This window comes from Pseudopodoces humilis, chromosome 3 (genome assembly GCF_049639895.1).
Source record: "Pseudopodoces humilis isolate 2021_Gansu_Grassland_sample_001 chromosome 3, ASM4963989v1, whole genome shotgun sequence".
NCBI lineage: Eukaryota > Metazoa > Chordata > Aves > Passeriformes > Paridae > Pseudopodoces > Pseudopodoces humilis.
This window is the reverse complement of record NC_142202.1, coordinates 81,970,198-81,987,440: the sequence shown is the minus strand read 5'-3', so window position 1 is coordinate 81,987,440 and position 17,243 is coordinate 81,970,198. Positions and strand designations below refer to the sequence as shown.

At 41.7% G+C, this 17,243-nt stretch overlaps 2 protein-coding genes across 7 annotated transcripts in view; one reads left to right on the top strand and one right to left on the bottom strand.

The window, feature by feature from the left end:
• The window catches only part of PHIP (PHIP subunit of CUL4-Ring ligase complex), a 102,834-nt gene extending 100,386 nt beyond the window's left edge, over nt 1–2,448 (bottom strand). For 3 of the 4 annotated variants that reach the window (XM_005518591.3, XM_088053331.1, XM_014263495.2), the window contains exons 1-4: nt 2,153–2,448; nt 1,985–2,043; nt 1,775–1,804; nt 1,557–1,616 (exon numbers count right to left, since the gene is read on the bottom strand). In XM_005518591.3, coding sequence (XP_005518648.1) covers nt 1,557–1,616; nt 1,775–1,804; nt 1,985–2,043; nt 2,153–2,198 — 195 coding nt within the window. In that variant the 5' untranslated portion in view covers nt 2,199–2,448. Of the gene's footprint in view, nt 1–1,556; nt 1,617–1,774; nt 1,805–1,984; nt 2,055–2,152 lie in introns of those variants that run through there. The other variant, XM_088053330.1, reaches the window with a different exon arrangement.
• Nucleotides 2,449–2,794: 346 nt separating this feature from the next.
• DOCK8-AS1 (DOCK8 antisense RNA 1) lies at nt 2,795–10,402 on the top strand. 3 transcript variants are annotated; one of them, XR_015772189.1, is made up of 4 exons: nt 2,795–3,078; nt 3,424–3,507; nt 6,551–6,612; nt 9,546–10,402. XR_015772189.1 is itself a non-coding variant. In XM_005518592.3 (2 exons), exons 1-2 carry the CDS (start codon nt 2,802–2,804, stop codon nt 3,478–3,480), a joined length of 372 nt encoding a protein of 123 aa, XP_005518649.2. In that variant the 5' UTR covers nt 2,795–2,801; the 3' UTR covers nt 3,481–4,628. The 3 variants fall into 3 exon arrangements, 1 of the variants encoding a protein (XP_005518649.2); XR_015772188.1 differs by having other exon boundaries at nt 3,386–3,507; XM_005518592.3 differs by lacking the exons at nt 6,551–6,612; nt 9,546–10,402 and having other exon boundaries at nt 3,386–4,628.
• Nucleotides 10,403–17,243: the final 6,841 nt, after the last annotated feature.

Genomic DNA, 17,243 nt, shown 5'->3' with positions numbered 1-17,243 from the left:
TCAAATCCATGCTACATTAAAACTATACCTCCAAGTCTTTATAATTTATAGGATAAAAGAGAAAAGTTATCGATTAAGTTTTACCAAGCAACTCCTACCATTGTTTGAAATAGGTAAAACGGCCTCCCAGGCTTACAAATAAACAAGTAAATGAGAATAGTATAATATATCATGCACTTTAAAATTCCCAGTTAAGTTTCTTCATATTTGATTTCAAGACAGTTCAGAAGTACTGGTATGTATTCTTTTATTTTCCACAAGTTAAATGCTATCAGTTAACCCATACATATGAAAATGCCTGTGCCAGTGCAACTCTTGCTACATAAAAAAGCAATGCTGTAAGTAAACCCGTTCTGACCACAATAAATACCTATGCTCCATAATGCAATATGTTATAGAATTAAAAAAATGTATACAGCAGCAGCCTTTATCGAAGGCATTACAGATGGAAACTGTCCTGTCTCTTTTTGTGCAAGTTCAAAAGTTCTCAACATATCTATGTTTCAGAAGTTACTGGAGTTCAGAACTACTATAAGCAACCAGCAAGGGAAATCCCTCCTTGATGAGCATCACAAACAGTGCTCAGTCTTTCTCTTAAAACGTTTTCAGATATTCAGAGACTAAACGATACAATAATGTACCTGCAATGAAAACAATACCAGCAACAAGTTGCTAACAGACACAATTCATACACCTTAATTGCTGTTTTCCCAACTGCTGCAGTTCACAGCATGTTCGGAAAAAAAATCCAGGCCCCTCTCTGCTAAGCCAGAGCTACATCGCTTCGAGTAACATTTTATCACTGATCTAACCCGAGGTGAAAAGCACACACTAGGTAATTTTAAAATTTAGCAAACCAAAAATCCACCTAAGTCAAATTTATGATGTGGCCCCGGCAAGCCCGGTTATAGCCACGCACCAGATAAGTGGTGTATAAAAGCCTCCGAGCCGGAGAAGGCAGCTCAGCAGCGGGGCACGCCCGGGGGCAGCCGGAGAGCCCCTGAGCGCGGCGCGGTGCCGGTGCGGATGCGGGCCGGGAGCGCGGCGGGACGGCCGGGCCGCGGCCATTGTGTGTGCGCGCGCGGGCCGCAGGGCGGGCGGGCGGCGCACAGCGCCCCCGCACGGCCGCGCGCGCCCCGGCACCCGCCGCCGCTGGCCCCGCCCCGCCCGGCGCCGCGCCGCGCGCGCGGCTGTGGCGCCCGCCCGCACCGCGTCCGTGACGTCGCGGAGCGAGCGCGGCAGGGCCCGGCGCGCGCGTTGTTGTTAACCCCACTCGGGCGAGCGGGCACCGGCCTGACCCCGGCCCGAGCCCTCCCCGGGACACTGAGAGGGGGCGCAGCGAGGGATAGAGGATGTTATAAAAATGTAAAAAAAAAAAAAAGAAATCCAAAGTTTTGGTGCTTTTTTTTTTTCCTAAGTTGCTTTTTTTTTTTTTTTTTTTTTTTGCGGGAAATTCAATTTTTTTTACCGGGCTGCTCAGTGAGAGTAAGGGAGGGGGAAAAACAACTTTACCCGCCGCAGCTCTCTCTCCTGTTACCAGCGCCTGTTCCTCTTACCAGGTTCTCGTAGCTCCGGGGATGCTCCTTGCCCGTCCAGTCCGTGCGCTTGGGCAGCAGCTGAGGGAGGGAAGAGAGGGCGCCCCGTGAGCGACTCCCCCCTCCCCCGAGGAGCCCCCCGGCAGCGCCCGGGATGGGGCGGGGGAAGCGGGAGAGCGAGGGAAGGGGGAGGGAGGCCGCAGGCGGGGCGAGTGCCGGGTGCGCGGCGCCGCTCTTACCTCTTTCTCCGCCACTTCTCGGATCAGGACCTGCAGCAACAACAAAAGCGGGGCATGAGAAAAGGTTTCAAAAAGAGAGAAAAAGGGATAAGGAGGACGAGGCGGCCAGCGCGCCGCCCGATCATCCGCCCTGCCCGGCCGCCCCCTCCCCGCCAGGCCCGGCGGCGCCATCCATCCATCCCTCCATCCATCCATCCCTCCATCCCCTACCTGAGCCGCTTGCTGGCATGGTCCGTCCTCCAAAAAGCGAGCGATGAGGAAGTAGAGCTCTGCGGGGAGAGGAGAGGCCGTCAGGGCTGGAGCTCGCCCCTTTCCCGCGGGCTTCCCTTTCTTCCCACTGCCCGCCGCCCCTCTCCGGCTCCGCCAGCCACCACTCACCCGCTCGCAGCTCCGCCGTGTGCCGGCTACCGCCGTCCCCGGACATGGCGAGGCGAAAACCGGGGAGGGGAGGGGGGGAAAGGGGGAAAAGGGGGGTTGCCCGGGCCGCGCTCCCGCGGCAGCGTCGGGTCCCAGCGAAATGCGCCCGCCCGGTCGCTGTCACTGCTCGTTCACCGGGGAGAGTCTCGGCTCCACCATTCAACCCACGGGCAGCAGCAGCAGCAGCAGCAGGAGGAGGAGGAGGAAACAACAACTCGCAGCCGCCCGCCGCCAACGCCGCCGCCGTCGCCGCCAGCCAGCGCGAGCGAGCGCGATCCCTCCGCCCGGAGAAAGAGTCCCCTCCTCCTCCGCGCCCCCTCCTCAGCCCCCACGGCCCCGCGCGCCGCCCCTTCCCCCCGCGCCCCCCTCCAGTCCCCGGCGCTGCCTGGCGGGGGCAGCCGGGGGGGAAGAAGGGGGGAGCCGGGCTCTCCTGCCCCCCGGCTGCCGCCCCGCTGCCGCGGCGGCCCCCGGCGCTGTCCGGCGCTGGAGGCGAGAGAGGGGCGAGCGCTACGCGTTTATTAGCGGGAAGGCGGGCGGGCTGTGGCAGAAGATGTCGGCGGGGTGGGCGGGAAGGCGGCGGGCGGGCGGTGAAAGGCGCTTTCTCTGCGCGATGCCGGAGCGCGGAGGGATACGACGCACGGGGAGGAGGAGGGGCTGCGGCGGGGCAGCGGCGACTCGCGGCGGCGGCGGCGCTGGAAGTTCCCGAGTTCTAGCGTCGCAAGAATGGGAAGCGAGCGAAGCCAAAATGCCCCCGGGGAGCGCGGCCCCACTGGGGAAGGCCGGCGCTTCCACACTCCCCGCTCGCCGAGGCTCTCCCCTAGCCCAGCCCGCTCCCTCGGAGCCAGCCAGGGACCTCGGGGCTCGGCCAGGGGCTTTGGCATCTGCGCGTAAGTGCCACAGTGTCACGCGTTGTTGGTTCTTATTCTTGCAACATCGTGCCCGGGTTCCTGCCGTGGGGCTGGAGCGGGGGGAAAATCCCAGAAAGCCCAAAACAGCCAGAAAGGCGCCTTTCTTCGTTGTTCGCTGGGGCTACCCAAGCGGCTCCGCCTGAGGGGTGAAGGGCTCGCAGGGCGCTCGCTTTGAGAACTTCCCTTTAAAAAAAAAAATAAATAAATAAAAAAGCAAAAACCAAAACAACGAAACAAACCCCGACAGCTGATAACGATTTTATTCATTGCTCTTGCCGCCAACCAGATCAGACATACGGGACTGACGAATCTCCTGCCTTCCAGGAGCGATGGGCAGAGAGGAGGAGTGTTGTCAACGAGAGGACGAGCGATGGATGGTGATGCCTGCAACCTATGGCTGAACTGGAGGTAATTCACTAGCGGATCGATAACCTACCGAAGGTTCCTGAAAGGCTGCAACATTGTACGGAGCCCGGTTAGCGGTTAAATCGTTTCTTTATTTAATATTTGCTAGCTTGAGGATACTGAATAAAACGTTCTAGTTTGTGCTCTGTTTCTTTACTGCTTACAGGAAAAAGGAAAATAAAAACTAAGCAGATGTCTACTGATAATTAGCTTTTTTAAAAATCCATATCTGGTGAAGGATTTAAAGGAGCATGATCTCGGTTGTCTTTATGTTTTGCAACGTGTCTGCGCTTTTTCAGGTCGCGTTTGGGCCTTGCAAGAACGAATGTGTTTGTGCATAATAAGAATTAATTTAGCAGGGATCAGTGTAAACAGGAGAAGCTGTAATTTTTTAATATTCCTTTAGCCTCAGTTATTAACTGATGCAACTTGTGAAGCAAAGACAAAAGTATATTTGAAATTATATAGAAACTAGACAAAGAACTATTTTTTTACTGTACATAAAACCCCCTGAAATTCTCAACTATCTAACTTCCAACAAAATTAAATTTGAACATTTCTGTGCAGCTGGGTAGCAGAGGGTAACATGAGTTGAGCATTTTTATACGTGTTTCCAATGCCTGCAAGCTCAGTGCATGAGCTTGAGCTTTGTGCTTGACATGGTGAGAAAGCTTCGATGCAATCACCCTTCTGCTTTATTGAAGAAATGTTACCCTGAAAGGTTAAAGAAAGGAGGCTAAAATATCACTTATTTCTATTGTCTTATTATAAAAATTATTTTTATATAGTGGATGTCTAGATGCTGTGCATTTTTTACACACAATTATACCATGTCATAAAAAATATTTAAAATCCTAATCTGGAAATCGTTATCATAAGGGTAAATGTATTTTGTAGGAGACATTATTTTTTTAAAAAAAAAAAAAGCAAGACTGTATGTACTCGATTTGATTGCTACATCTGTAGCAATAATCACTATGTGTTTAAAAATGTACATGTATCTCCCTTTCCCCAGATTTGTAACAATAACCACTCTGATTCAGCTTAATTTTAAATCCACACTTCAAGTAATTGAAACAGAAATGAAAGCATATTTAATGTCTAATAAAGATTTTAAAAATAAAGTGACTTGAATCTTTTCTTAGTGATGTAAAATACGTATTGTAATATCTTTTGTAGGTGATTCTCACAACAAAGGGCTACATGAATAATGTGATTAACAGTTTAATTTCCCTTGATGTTTACATAAAAGAAAGTATACTGAAGTATGACATCACTGAAACTGTAAACCAAGCAATAGAGAAATTTTAACAGTTAAGGAGTTTGAAAGTAGAGGAAAAACTCTCCTAGATATATTGACCCTGCTTGTTCTTTTGGCAACTCATAACTTTTTCTGTTGTAGTTCAAAATGCAGCCCACAGCATCAAAAAGTTCTCGGTGTTTTGACAATAAAATAAGGATTGTGTCTTTTATTTAATTTTTTTAGATCACCTACCAAAATGAAATCATAGTCCCAGACTTGAGCTTGAGCACTGCATACTACAAGAAATATTTAATAAACAGCTTTAAAAAACATACATTCCACTTTCTTTTTACAGATGAAATCTGATGGGATTTTTTTTATGTGTGCACAACAAGAAAGTCACACACAAGAAAAAATACCTAATTATTATTGTTTGATGATTAATGTTAGAATGAGTCCTTCAAATTCCAACAACACAACAGTAACAAATATTCCATTAATTTTTCTGAGATTTTTAAAGGTTTTTTTAATTCTTTCAGTTAAAATTAAGATTTTTTTTTTATAATGTACACAAGTGGAGAAAAATATAATCTCTGAATTTTTACTGTCTTTATTGTTTTGCTTTCTAATAATCCCTTTTCATTCACGTGATCTTTTCACCTTACATTATTCTAAAATAAAATACATCAGTGCTGCTTTGTCAGCAAGATTTAGTGTTTTCAGGAGAAATTCCTCTGAAAGGTCTTCATTAAAAATAGGAAAAAATAGCAATGGATTTATTTTATTTTGTGACTTTAAAATGTTAATATTCACACACAATTGCTAAATTAATTTTACAAAAAAAGAAGAGGAAGAATAAAGTTTCATAGATTTTCCTGTTGCTGTGTATTTTACGCATCAGCTATACTAAGCAAGGGACTGATCCCAAGAGTTGCTGGTTTGGGATGTCTTTTTTTACCCTAACTTGGCCTTTTTTTTTTTTTTCTTCCATCCTCCTGTTCCCCCCCTAAAAAGCTCTATAAGCTCTGTAAATATCCAAATACAGATATATTAGAATTCTCTTTAATTACTGGATAGCTTTGACAGATAAGAATGTAGTGTCTTTGGTTCCTTCTTGAATTTTCTGGTTTCTTTCTGCACTTTTGGAATTGGTTGGTAGGAGGGTTTGGGGTAGGGTTTTTTGTTTGTGTTTTTGGGGTTTTTTTAATGATATATTTTAGCCAGTGTTTTTCTTGTGTCAGTATGATTTTATACCTTGTACACAGAAAATACATTATTTGGACCCTAGTAGCAGCAGTACTTGACATGAAAAGCCTTTCTGTTTCTTTTGAAATTTGCTCTTCTCCTTTTCTCTAGAGACAAAGAAAAGTATTTAGGGTTTGTAAATTGTCAAGCTGAACAATGTAGCTGAATATTTGAAGCATGATACGGGCAGGGGGTGGCTGAGAGCAACATAAAGCAGTGACTAAGCTTTCCCTGGGTTTGGTTGGTTGGTCAGTTACTTGAACAGGGCTTTTTTGGTGGGTTTTCTCCACCTCACTGAGAATTATCACCACTAGTTGCTTGTTCATTCTTATTCTTGAAACCAACCATAAACCTTACAAGGGCAAAAAGTGTGATGAGTGCTTGTGAGGCCAGCAACAGTTTTTATTATTATCACTTGTGTTAACTTCATGCAGAAGGAACCACACATGCTAAAATACAATACTACTATGAGCAAATTCCTTCTGTAGTTTCAAACAATAACTTGGAGCTTCACATCAAAATTCATTTAAATACTCACTTGTTCTTGCTTCATGCCAGGAATACCTCCGTATCTTTTCTGCACCCTGCATCGGTAACCCACCTGAACTTTCTACTATGAGGTTTGTAATACAGTGCTTACCTGCTTTGTATTCTGCCCTTATCTGATATTAAATAGTGAATATTAAAATGATAGAATATTTTTATTCTATTCTAATATTTTATTCTATTCTAATTATATTAGAATTATAGAATGCTTCTATTCTTTATTTCCCATTTCAATGTGCCCTTTACCACAGAACATGCATGTCTTCCCACTCCACTATTTTTGAAAATATTTCCTGCTACTCCTGCTTGCTTCTCACTGGTGGTGAAGAGGAGCATAGAACTAGGCATCTGTATTACCCAAATCACTCTCAGCCCAGACAAATTAACATTTTTAAGAAAGGACACAAATAGATTAGGCTCTGAAAAATGTTTTCTATCTGTTTTCCTCCCCAGCAGCTGAAAGAGTAAAGTAAAATCACAACACTTACGAAGACAACATTAACTTTTGTGTAAAAACAAATAATTAGTTGCAAATCTACTATCGGGCCTTTGAAAGTAGATCTATATGTCATTTATATTTTGAGCAGTAAATGAGCCTTGTTGGAGCTCAATGAACCTAAAATCCTCTTCAATATGCAGTTACCCAAATAAATATGATTTGCACCAGCCATGACATTCTTTTGGTTTCACTGTAACATCTTTGAGTACATAACCTTCCCTTACAAAGAGAAACTAAGAATAAGGCCTATGTTATTCCCACTGAATAGAGGAAATCAACTGGTTCATGCTGGGGATTTTGTTTGGGTTTGTTTTGTTTTGTTTTAAAGCAAATTTATTTGTGCTCCTCTATTTTGTAAAAGACTTTCAATTAAATTTCCTGGATCAGTTTGACAATTCAACTATGCTGAATACATTTCCCAACCATCCAGAGGATATTGAGAAAAATATTAAACTGCTGTACTTAATTGTTTGCCATTGGGCTTTTCTTCACAGAGACTCTTGGATATTTGCCATATCTATTTTCACGTCTATTTGATGTCACCAAAGTTTTCTGAATCTTCAAAGGATTATGTAGAAGGTTTTTTAAAGGAAGCTTTGAAAAAATTAATACACAGGGTATATTTTAGAGTAGGGCTACTCAATAATGAAAACAGGAGCTATGTGGCTTTGTATATTGACAATTATTTGCTTAGATTATTACTTCTACAAAAAATTTCAAAATGTTTGCTGTTATTCACTTCATAGTAAAGTGTTCCAGTATGCTAAGGCAATTTTTGTTAAGCAGAGATTCTCAAAATAAGGTGTATCATTCTTTTGTTTCAATGGTTTCGTATTAGTGTTCTGAGTCCAAGAAGACTTACTTGAAGTCTTAAGTGACAAATTTTATTTAAATTGGTAAATTATGAAGTTAATTAAGGCACAATTTAATAGTGGCCTTCAGCTACTCTTTGTCTTTCCATTTCTCTAAATGAAAATTTAGATTTCAGATTAACCAAGTTTGAGAGCCATTTCCAGTTAGGGGTTTGGATTTGATTTTTTCATTTACTGTAGTAGCCTGTTGGAAATTAAACTTTTTAAAATACAGATGAGAGGTTATTTGCCTGATTTTCAAAATGCTGCTGGCTATCAGTAGCTTTGGTATAGACTTGGAATTTCTCTGAGTTAATACAATAGACTATTAAAGATTTACATCTATGTAATAACTTATGGGATTCTGTCATATTGTTATCAGATATATAGTCTGATAAACTTGCTAACATGCAATTTAGATAAAAGTAGAGGAGGCCATAAGAAATACTAGTGAGATCGACTAAGAGAAGAGATGAGCAGAACAATGTTGGTAAAATTTCATGATGTTACATTCAAAATAATCAGTTGAAGAAATTATATGAGTCATTTATGCTCCTTATGGGTTCCAAACCAATATAAGGGGGAGGAAAAAACTCTCAATTTGATAGCCAGTAGCAAATGTTTTGAAAAAACCATTCTGTTTATTACATATTCAACATTGAGAATATGGTAATTTTTTCCTAGAACTCTAATATGAAGTCAGTGAAACAAATCAATAATACATCTTCTGTTGTAATTCTGCATTAGGTCTTTCACCTTATCTCAAAAAAATGGAGTTCAGGAGGAAATTAGGATCAATGAAAAGTACTCTAGGAATAGGATTAAATACCAAGGAAAAGGAATAAAATACATGGAGGAAGTCATATTTAATAAAATACAAAATTTCTCTGTTTCAGAGAAGATAAAGCAAAACCCTCTATAAAATTTAGGGCACAGTTCAAGAATTTAAACATGAAAAATTTCAAACTAAAAACTATGGTTTTTTCTCAAAAATATAACAAAATATAGCCATTCTGGCTTCACTTTTGCCTCAGAAGTTTCAATGGCAAGAATTTTAGCAGTCTTCAGAAGAACTGATACCTATAGGTAAGAACAGCCAGTGATAGTACAGATACAGTATTATAAAGATTGTTAGTCTAATACAACAAAGCCTTGCTCTGTTGCCAGCCTAAAGACAATCTTTAGTTTTTCCCAAGTGTTTCCTTCTAATGTTGTTTTATTTTAGACCTACCAAGCATTTTTATTTCTATAGAGTTGAAATACCTACTTTCCCCAAACAGCAACCATGTAGAGTGAGTAGTACCAATATTTGCACTTACAGTAAAAATTCAGGGCTGTTAGCATTGAGCCATTTGGCTGACAGTGCCTACTTTGTGTAGCATATGTGATTTGTCAGTCATCCATGAAATACACATCACTGAGATTCTGATCTCCATTTATTGTTCAGTCTTCTGAGAAAATACTGGTCTGCTGATCCAGATTTCTCAACATTTCGTATTCTTGTATAGCATCTACTTGGTGCCTTGAAAGGATTATTTTATTTTTTCAGTTTGCCCAGCTATGGTGAGACACATAGGCGTGGTGTACTAATTGAGATACAAATTGTGTAAGATAACTGCTGATACAAAATAATTGAACCAAGCTCTTGATTTTACAGGTTGTAGAGTACCAGAGTCAAGAAGCGTGATCAGACCACAAATAATCTCTGCATATTCATGACGCTGGTTGTGTATTTTGTTTGCTTCCTTGTTTTTAACTTAATATTAATGTAAGATGAAGACTGGCACACGTGACTCTCTTTTCACAGGTGAGGCCCTACCACAAGATTAAAAGATTATGATCATTCTAGATGGACTAATCAGTAGTTTTCTCATGAAGAGTGGAGCAGCTTTTTTAACAGAGATTAAGAAGAACCCTCTCTTGAGGATATTTTCCGAGGTGGCTAGCTCAGTCTATTCTGAGGTACAAAATACTGATTTCCCTGGAAGAATTTGAACTGAAGTGGGATCCCCTGCACATCAGAGTAAACTTGAACTGCACAAGCCCCTCTTTGGTTAGGACCTAGTTTGGTAAGCATGCTCAGAAAATGATCCAAGAATAGGGTATACAAGCAAGACAAGTAGAGGTTTGAGGATCATGAGGAACAGACAGTGTTGGGCAAATAAAGAAGTTTTTTAGACACTCAGAAACTTATTGTTGGAGAGTTAAGTATCTGTATTTTGAAGGGTAAAATAATGGAAAGATTTTTTACAGTGTCATACACATTCTCACCTCATCACTGATGTGTGTTCTTGCAATAAGGTCTGGAGCACAAGCCTAATGCTGATTTCTGCATGTGTGATTTTTTTTAAAATCCAACTTCCAAGATTGAATAAAAATGGAATTGAACTTGATCTTTCATCATCAAGTTTGACTACTACTAATTGCCTCTTGGCAGGCTCTTATAAATAAAGCACCAAATAACACTAAAAGTCAATCAGCTAATGTAAAGAAACACATCTTATGAAAACTAGATTGAGCAGTTGAAGAAATACATAGGTCTTTATTTTTAACATAGTTATAATAAAGCCATGTCTATTTAGTCCATGAATCAATTATTTTTTGTATATATGTTTGAAAGTGCTTTCCTCAGACCCTGCATAGCAGTTTCTGACAGTTTTAACAACATGCCAATATTGGTGCATCCCAGATTTCATATTAAATGCACCTCTGAATTGTGTTGTTCCCATATACTTGCAACCCTGATTTTTCAGTTGGAATTTTTCAGCAGCCAGCATCCTTACATTTTTCTCCTCCCCCAGGAGAGTGGTATGTATGCCTTTCAGTTCATTCACTGATGGATAATTCTAATAGTGTAGGACTCTGTAAGAGGACACGTCATGGCATATTTGCAGACAAAATTTCAAATTCCAGTAGGTAGAAGGTAAGGTATTCTTGCTGTTGTATTCCTCAGTTTTTAATTTTACCCCTACTAGTAATCTGAAGAGTGCTACTGCCCACTGTTTCTGGCCAGTTGCTCATGCCAGTGGCCATATCTGTATTGCTGGGCTATTCCAACCTCCAAAACTGGACAGCTGCATCTGCATGTCAGCTGGGCCCGAGCTACCCCCTGAGCCATGCCAAGGGTGGCTTGGGAGAAAGCTGCTTGTCCTGGACCCAGTGCAGGTACTCCGCTGTCAACAATATAATAGTGTAAGCTGTGGGCTTTGAGTCTGCAGCTCTGTGTCCTGGCACCTTTTGGTTTGCTAGCATCAATGCAGCTTTTGCGACAAACAAAATTGAAACTGCCCTTGTGCTTTACTTCTGAAACTGAGATAACTTTGTAGTAAGGTATAGTATGTAAAACATGGAATGCATTCCTCAACAATGTCCCTTGCTAGAAAGTTCTAGAGGCAAAGATAAATTCTAGCTAGTTTGTAACAAACCCTAAGACAGCTCAGTTTACTTTTGCTCAGCCTCCAAATTACTTGAATCTTTATTCTGTCCACTAAATAATGAGAAAATGCTGAAATGCTTAAAATGGTCATAAAAGCTTTTCAGGGCCACACCAAAGATCCTTAAAGGAAGAGTTGATGTGGAAAACAAACCAGAAAATACAAAGTCTCAAGCTGATGAGAAGCTGAAAGAAAACAATGTAGCATTACAAAGAGAAAAACGAATGAAGTTTTGTCAGAGAGATTCAGTATGTCTCAATTATTGCTACAGTGTTCTGTCCTGATAACTTCCTAAAATTTGTGGTAGTCAACTGCTGGCTGCAGCTGCTCCCAACAAATCTATTTAAAGGTGCTTGAGAGATGTCACAAGGGACATCTTACATCTGAGAGTCATAGAATATCTTGAGTTGGAAGGGACCCACAAGGTTCATCAAAATCCAACTCCTGGCCCTGTGTAGGTCAGCCTCAAATATCACATGATGTGCCCAAGAGCATTGTCCAAACATTCCTTGAACTGTCAGGTTTGCTGCTGTGACCACTTTCCTGGTCATTCCAATGCCCATTCCAATGCCCAACCACCTCTGGGTGAAAAACTTTTTCCTATAATCCAACCTAAAGCTTCCCTGACACAACTTCAGGCCATTCCCTCGGTCCTGTCACTGTCACCAGAGAGAAGAGCTCAGTGCCTGCCCCTCCTCTTCCCCTCACAAGGAAGCTGTAACTGCAGTGAGGTCTCCCCTCAGCCTCCTCCGGGCTGAACAGACCTGGTGCCCTCAGCTGCTCCTCATGCAGCTTCCCCTCAAGGCCCTTCCCCATCTTTGTGCCCTCCTTTGGACACTCTCTAATGGTTTAATGTCTTTCTTACACTGTGGCACCCAAAACTGCCCCCAGCACTGGAGGTGAGGCTGCCCCAGAGCGGAGCAGAGCAGGACAATCCCCTCCCTTGCCCAGCTGGCCTTGCTGGGCCTGATGCCCCCAGGACAGGCTTGGCCCTCCTGGCTCCAGGGCACTGCTGGCTCATATTCAATGTGCCATTGACCAGGACCCCCAGGTCCTTTCACGTGGTGCTGCTTTCCAGCATCTCATTCCCAGTCTGTCCATATATCCAAGGTTGCCCCATCCCAGGTACAGATCCAGCACTTGCCTTTGTTAAACTTCATACAGTTGGGTGATTTCCCAGTCCTCTAATTTGTCAATGACTTTGTCAGACCTTACTGGGCACAGGAAGAGTAGTGCAAAGAAAGCACTGAAAAGAATCCTCAGTGTTTGGCCATACCACGGTTTGTTCTTACCACTAGCCTGTTATCTGATGAAAATATGACTATGGGGGGGAAGGTAGAACACCTCTTTTTGAAAGAGGTAATATATAACTGAGTCCTTTATTCATGGTCCAACAATCATATAATCTGCTGAACATGCCAGATGCACTGTTGTTAAGAGATATATGATACCAAATGCTTTGTCTATTTGCTTCATGAATAAAGGGATAGCCAGTATTTTCCATGCTTGATATAAAATAAGTCTATTGTTATAAGTGATGAACTGAATTGGTCATTGAATTTTGTAAGAATGCAATATTTGTGCTTCTGGCTTCTTTCTGTATATTACCTAATGCATTGTAGGATCCAGAACCTAAAACACCACCCCACCATGAAAGGATGAATCCAGTGCTAATGCTGAAGCATTCATCAGATGAGGAGCATTATTATTGTTTTCACCTAAAGGAGACAGTATTTAAAAAGTAAGTTAGGACACCCCTGTGATCATTCAAGTGTGAATGGGACAGTGGCTCAAAAGAGCCAAAGACAAGTGCTCTAACATCAGTTCCTTACAATCCATGTGGCAGTAATACACCTTGCAGTTTCATCACTGAGGGTGACATCTATTTGGAAATACAATTTTATTTTTTGCTGGTTTTCTGGGATGTATTCACAATTATATTCAACTGCTACTGTAATTGGCACTTAAAACTCAGTATTTAAAACCTGTTTCATACACTTCCCATAGTCCTAACAGCATCTGTAATAGCAGAGCACTAGCCATCTCTTGCCTTTAATTCCTGTTAACACTATCCACGTTCACTATTTTTGAATAACTACTTCAGAGTCAACTTTCTGATTCATCATAGTCATATAGGACAACCAGCTGCCAAAAACGTAATGACCAAGTCTATCCTTATGCAACTGTTTGGAAGCGTGCCTTTTCCGTGCTGTTCTGCATTGGAATAACCTGCACCAGTCACATTGGTGAACTGCCACGGCACACACCTTGTGAATCCAAGGCTCCTACCTCCCCTCTTGGCTGCTGAGGCCAAGCAACCCTCATCATGTGTACAGCCACTATAAAGAAGTCTCAAAACAGCAGTAGAGGTGCTATGCTCACCTGGCCTTCCCCTGGCTCTCTCCCTTCCGTCTCACCTCAAAGTCTGGTATCTGTTGTCACTGAGGTACATAGCAGACTCCCCAGTAGCCTCTTGATGCTCAGATTAACCATATATTTAAACCTTTACTTACCTAGTTCCCTTGGGGGGTAAAGAAAGACTAAAAGACTCCAGATGTTCATCAACACAATCAATAGTTATCTTGCAGGTGGAGATTTGGCACCAATACACAACAGATACTTAAGTGCAAAAATGCCTTTAAGGAAGTAGGAAGAAAAACCTCCTACAATTACAAGCTTTACCAGGAATGTATCCCAGAGGGAACAAAACAAAAACACTGTGCCCTCAGTAACTGGATTGTTGATAAAGGACCTGAGGGGAAAAAATAAATCTAGTGACATTCAAGGCTTGCTTGCACATGCAAAAAATTTTGCTGTTTCTCCCTTTCTCCTATTCCTAGAAAAACATTTCTTGTAGTTTCAAGATATCTTCTTCCACACCCACCCACCCAGATTACAGGATCAGACTACTTCCCCCTCCTGCCCTTCCCGGCTCTGCCCCCTGCCCCCCACCCACCAAGACTGTCTTGCACAAAGCATTGCTGCTGTGCAGTCACTGCAGAGAATTCACACACTGCTCCTGCGCTCAACCAACAGGGAACTTTCTTGCAACCTCATTCTGGGATGACCAATATTCCAGTACTCATAACTCCAGTGCAGGAGCAGTACTCCTCCCTCTTGCGAATAATGTGCAGCCATCTATACGATGACTATGGACAGAATCACAAAAATTCTCCACTACTGCTACTCCTTTCCTACTCAGTTATTCTATGTGCATCTGACATCCACCACGTGCTTCATCTCCAATAGTTATAAACCCCTTTGTGTTAAGAGTTCACATCTTCCAACCTCTTACAGAATATGCCTGACATACGTATATATATGACATCATAAACTAGGAGGGGTTTGGCTTGGTTTTTAGAAATTAGATTTAATATTATTATTATTTGTGTTCTAAAGAAAGCTTAGAATGGCCTTCCAGCTTTGTCTCACAATGGGGCAAAAGTTCTTGTTCTACAACCTTTATTTTTCAAGGAACTACAGTAGTATTTTATAGCCATTTTAGAAATAGACTGAGGACTTTGACAAGATCACTCTTTCCAGTCACTGCATTGTCATCTTAAATTATATTGCTCTCCATTAAATTGTTCATTATTGGAAGATTCATATCAAACAGCTTAGTACCTGAAATTGTCCAGTATAAATTCAGTTTTTATGGGCTTCAAGTCTGAAATTTATTTCTGAATGAGAATGGAAACAGTGATAGAACAATTCCTACAAGTTATACTACCATAACATAAATGCAGTACTAAGCACAATGGCCTCATACGATCAGGTTTTTTGAGCATGAATTTGAATTACTCGCTTTATCCTCACCTTAGCAGGTATGCAAATATGATTTTCCACTCATATTATGATTAGTATCAATAGACACAGTTAAAATCTAGTGTTAGTTAAGTCAGTTTTCACCAGAAATAATTTATAGCCACTTTGAAGATGCTTGTGAGGGTAGTTTGCTGTATTAGTCAAACACCTGTTTGTCATCACAAAGGGCATAATGCATCAAAACAGTTTATTTCTTATACTGTCCATTTTCTATGGGAAAACCATTAACTATTTAATTCTGATCTATAATAAATGCAGAACTGGACACTCTAGAAAGCAGTTGCTGGCAATTTGGCAAGCCAATTTGGCTATACTAAGCAAGTAATAGCTTTATGGTAAATTCAGTTTTAAAATAAAGCAAAAATTGTGTATATTAAAGAGAACAGGAGTAGAGAATTCTTGTTTCACCAAAAATAATGGCACCGAACATTCTAACGGCTCTCCTGACCATTATGTATGCAGCAATTTAACTAACAGTGAAAGTATTCTTCATGTTTTCCTACCAACAAAAAAAGATAAACCTTAAGCCAGAAGGGTGAGAATTCTTGCTATACTGCAGTTGTTATAGACAGTCTCCTGCATTTTTAGTGCTTTAATTCACATATAGAAGTTTACTGTCTTATTTAATATAAATGGACATTGTGAGCTAAATTATTACTTTTTCCAATTCTACTAGAAATTTAACTTGCATGTTATTTATTCTAATAAGTGATCCTTATTTTCTTGCTAGCCCTTTCCTCTTTTCCTGTTTTTTCTTTTTGCAGCTAGAAACAGGCCAAATAACTCTCAAACTTTTAAGGGTTGAACAACATGTACCAAAACAACTTAATTTTCACTGCTGTTTAGCACAAGGGTTAATTTTCCATTAGGATTGCTGTCAATTGGTTGCATCTTATCTGCAGTTCAGAAAAAGCTGCCTTTGCCATTGAACAGACAAAATATCAAGTGTAACCTTGTGCTGACATATGCAATTAGCCCAAGGTCAGTCAATGATAGGGAAATAGTGGAAAATGACAACCAGGGGGAATTATATGAAGGCTGAGGGAAGGGGAATCTTTAACTACTCATGAGTAACTTTTTTCTTGATTATTCATGATGTCTTGTTTCTGATACATTTGCCTCCTTTAAACAGAAACTGTCTATCCTTCTCTCATGGTTTAGGAATGGTCCTCCCCAGTGCCCCCACTGAGACTCCCCCAAGCCAGATGTCACTTGCTTACTCTCCTCAGTTCCCTTCGTCCTTCCCACACCAGGCATGGAATTGAAAATTGGGAGGCACAAAAGATGAACATCATAGGTTGAGATAAGAACAATTTACTGGAAACAGCAACGAGATAAAAATGAGCAGTAACAGCAACAATACTAATGACAAAAGTGTACTCAGAGTGGGTGATTTACACACAAAATGCTCACCAAGCCCGAGATAACTACACAGTGAGGATGAACCCTAAGTCCACCACTGGAAAGGGACATGCCTCTCCTTGGAGGAGACAGAGTTCCTTCTGCCCAACCCTGGGATCCAGGCCATGAGATGAGATGGTATTGAATAACATTTGGGTCTTGGACACACCCACACAGCTCCAGGCTCTGCCCCGTCACAGATACTGCAAAACATTAACCCCGTCCTTGGCTTTAACTTGGACACCTTCACTTTTTCTTTTTTAAATGTACCTTGAATTACCTATCTGTTACATCCCACAAAGGACAAATACTGCCTTCAGGGATCCCTCCAAACCTTGTGTTCAAGTGTGAAGCAGTCAGTCATTAAATACTGATGATACAAGTTTCCTTATGGCAGAGATGTAACACCTGGCACTCCCAACTGCCACTTCAAAACTAAAATACTTACATACTTCCTGAAGGTGCTCTGCAGATCACCACCTGCCCACGAAGACTCTTGCTACATATGTCTGAATGTGTGACCATTCTAATTTTAAAAACATGTTCTAGAAGTTGATACAGTGCCTTGAAAATTTCTCTGAGAATTTGACACGTAGAGAAAAAATATAGGTAAGCATGACATTTACAAAGCACTTTTTAAAAATCAGAAATGTTAAGTGAATCAGCAGGCAAGTGTGTTTCACTGCACTTTAGCC

Coding starts and splice junctions, on each gene's coding strand:
- DOCK8-AS1 (XM_005518592.3), top strand. CDS start 2,802: ATGCCGGAGCGCGGAGGGATACGACGCACGGGGAGGAGGAGGGGCTGC. Junction 3,079..3,385: donor AGGGGCTTTGGCATCTGCGC/GTAAGTGCCACA, acceptor GCCGCCAACCAG/ATCAGACATACGGGACTGAC.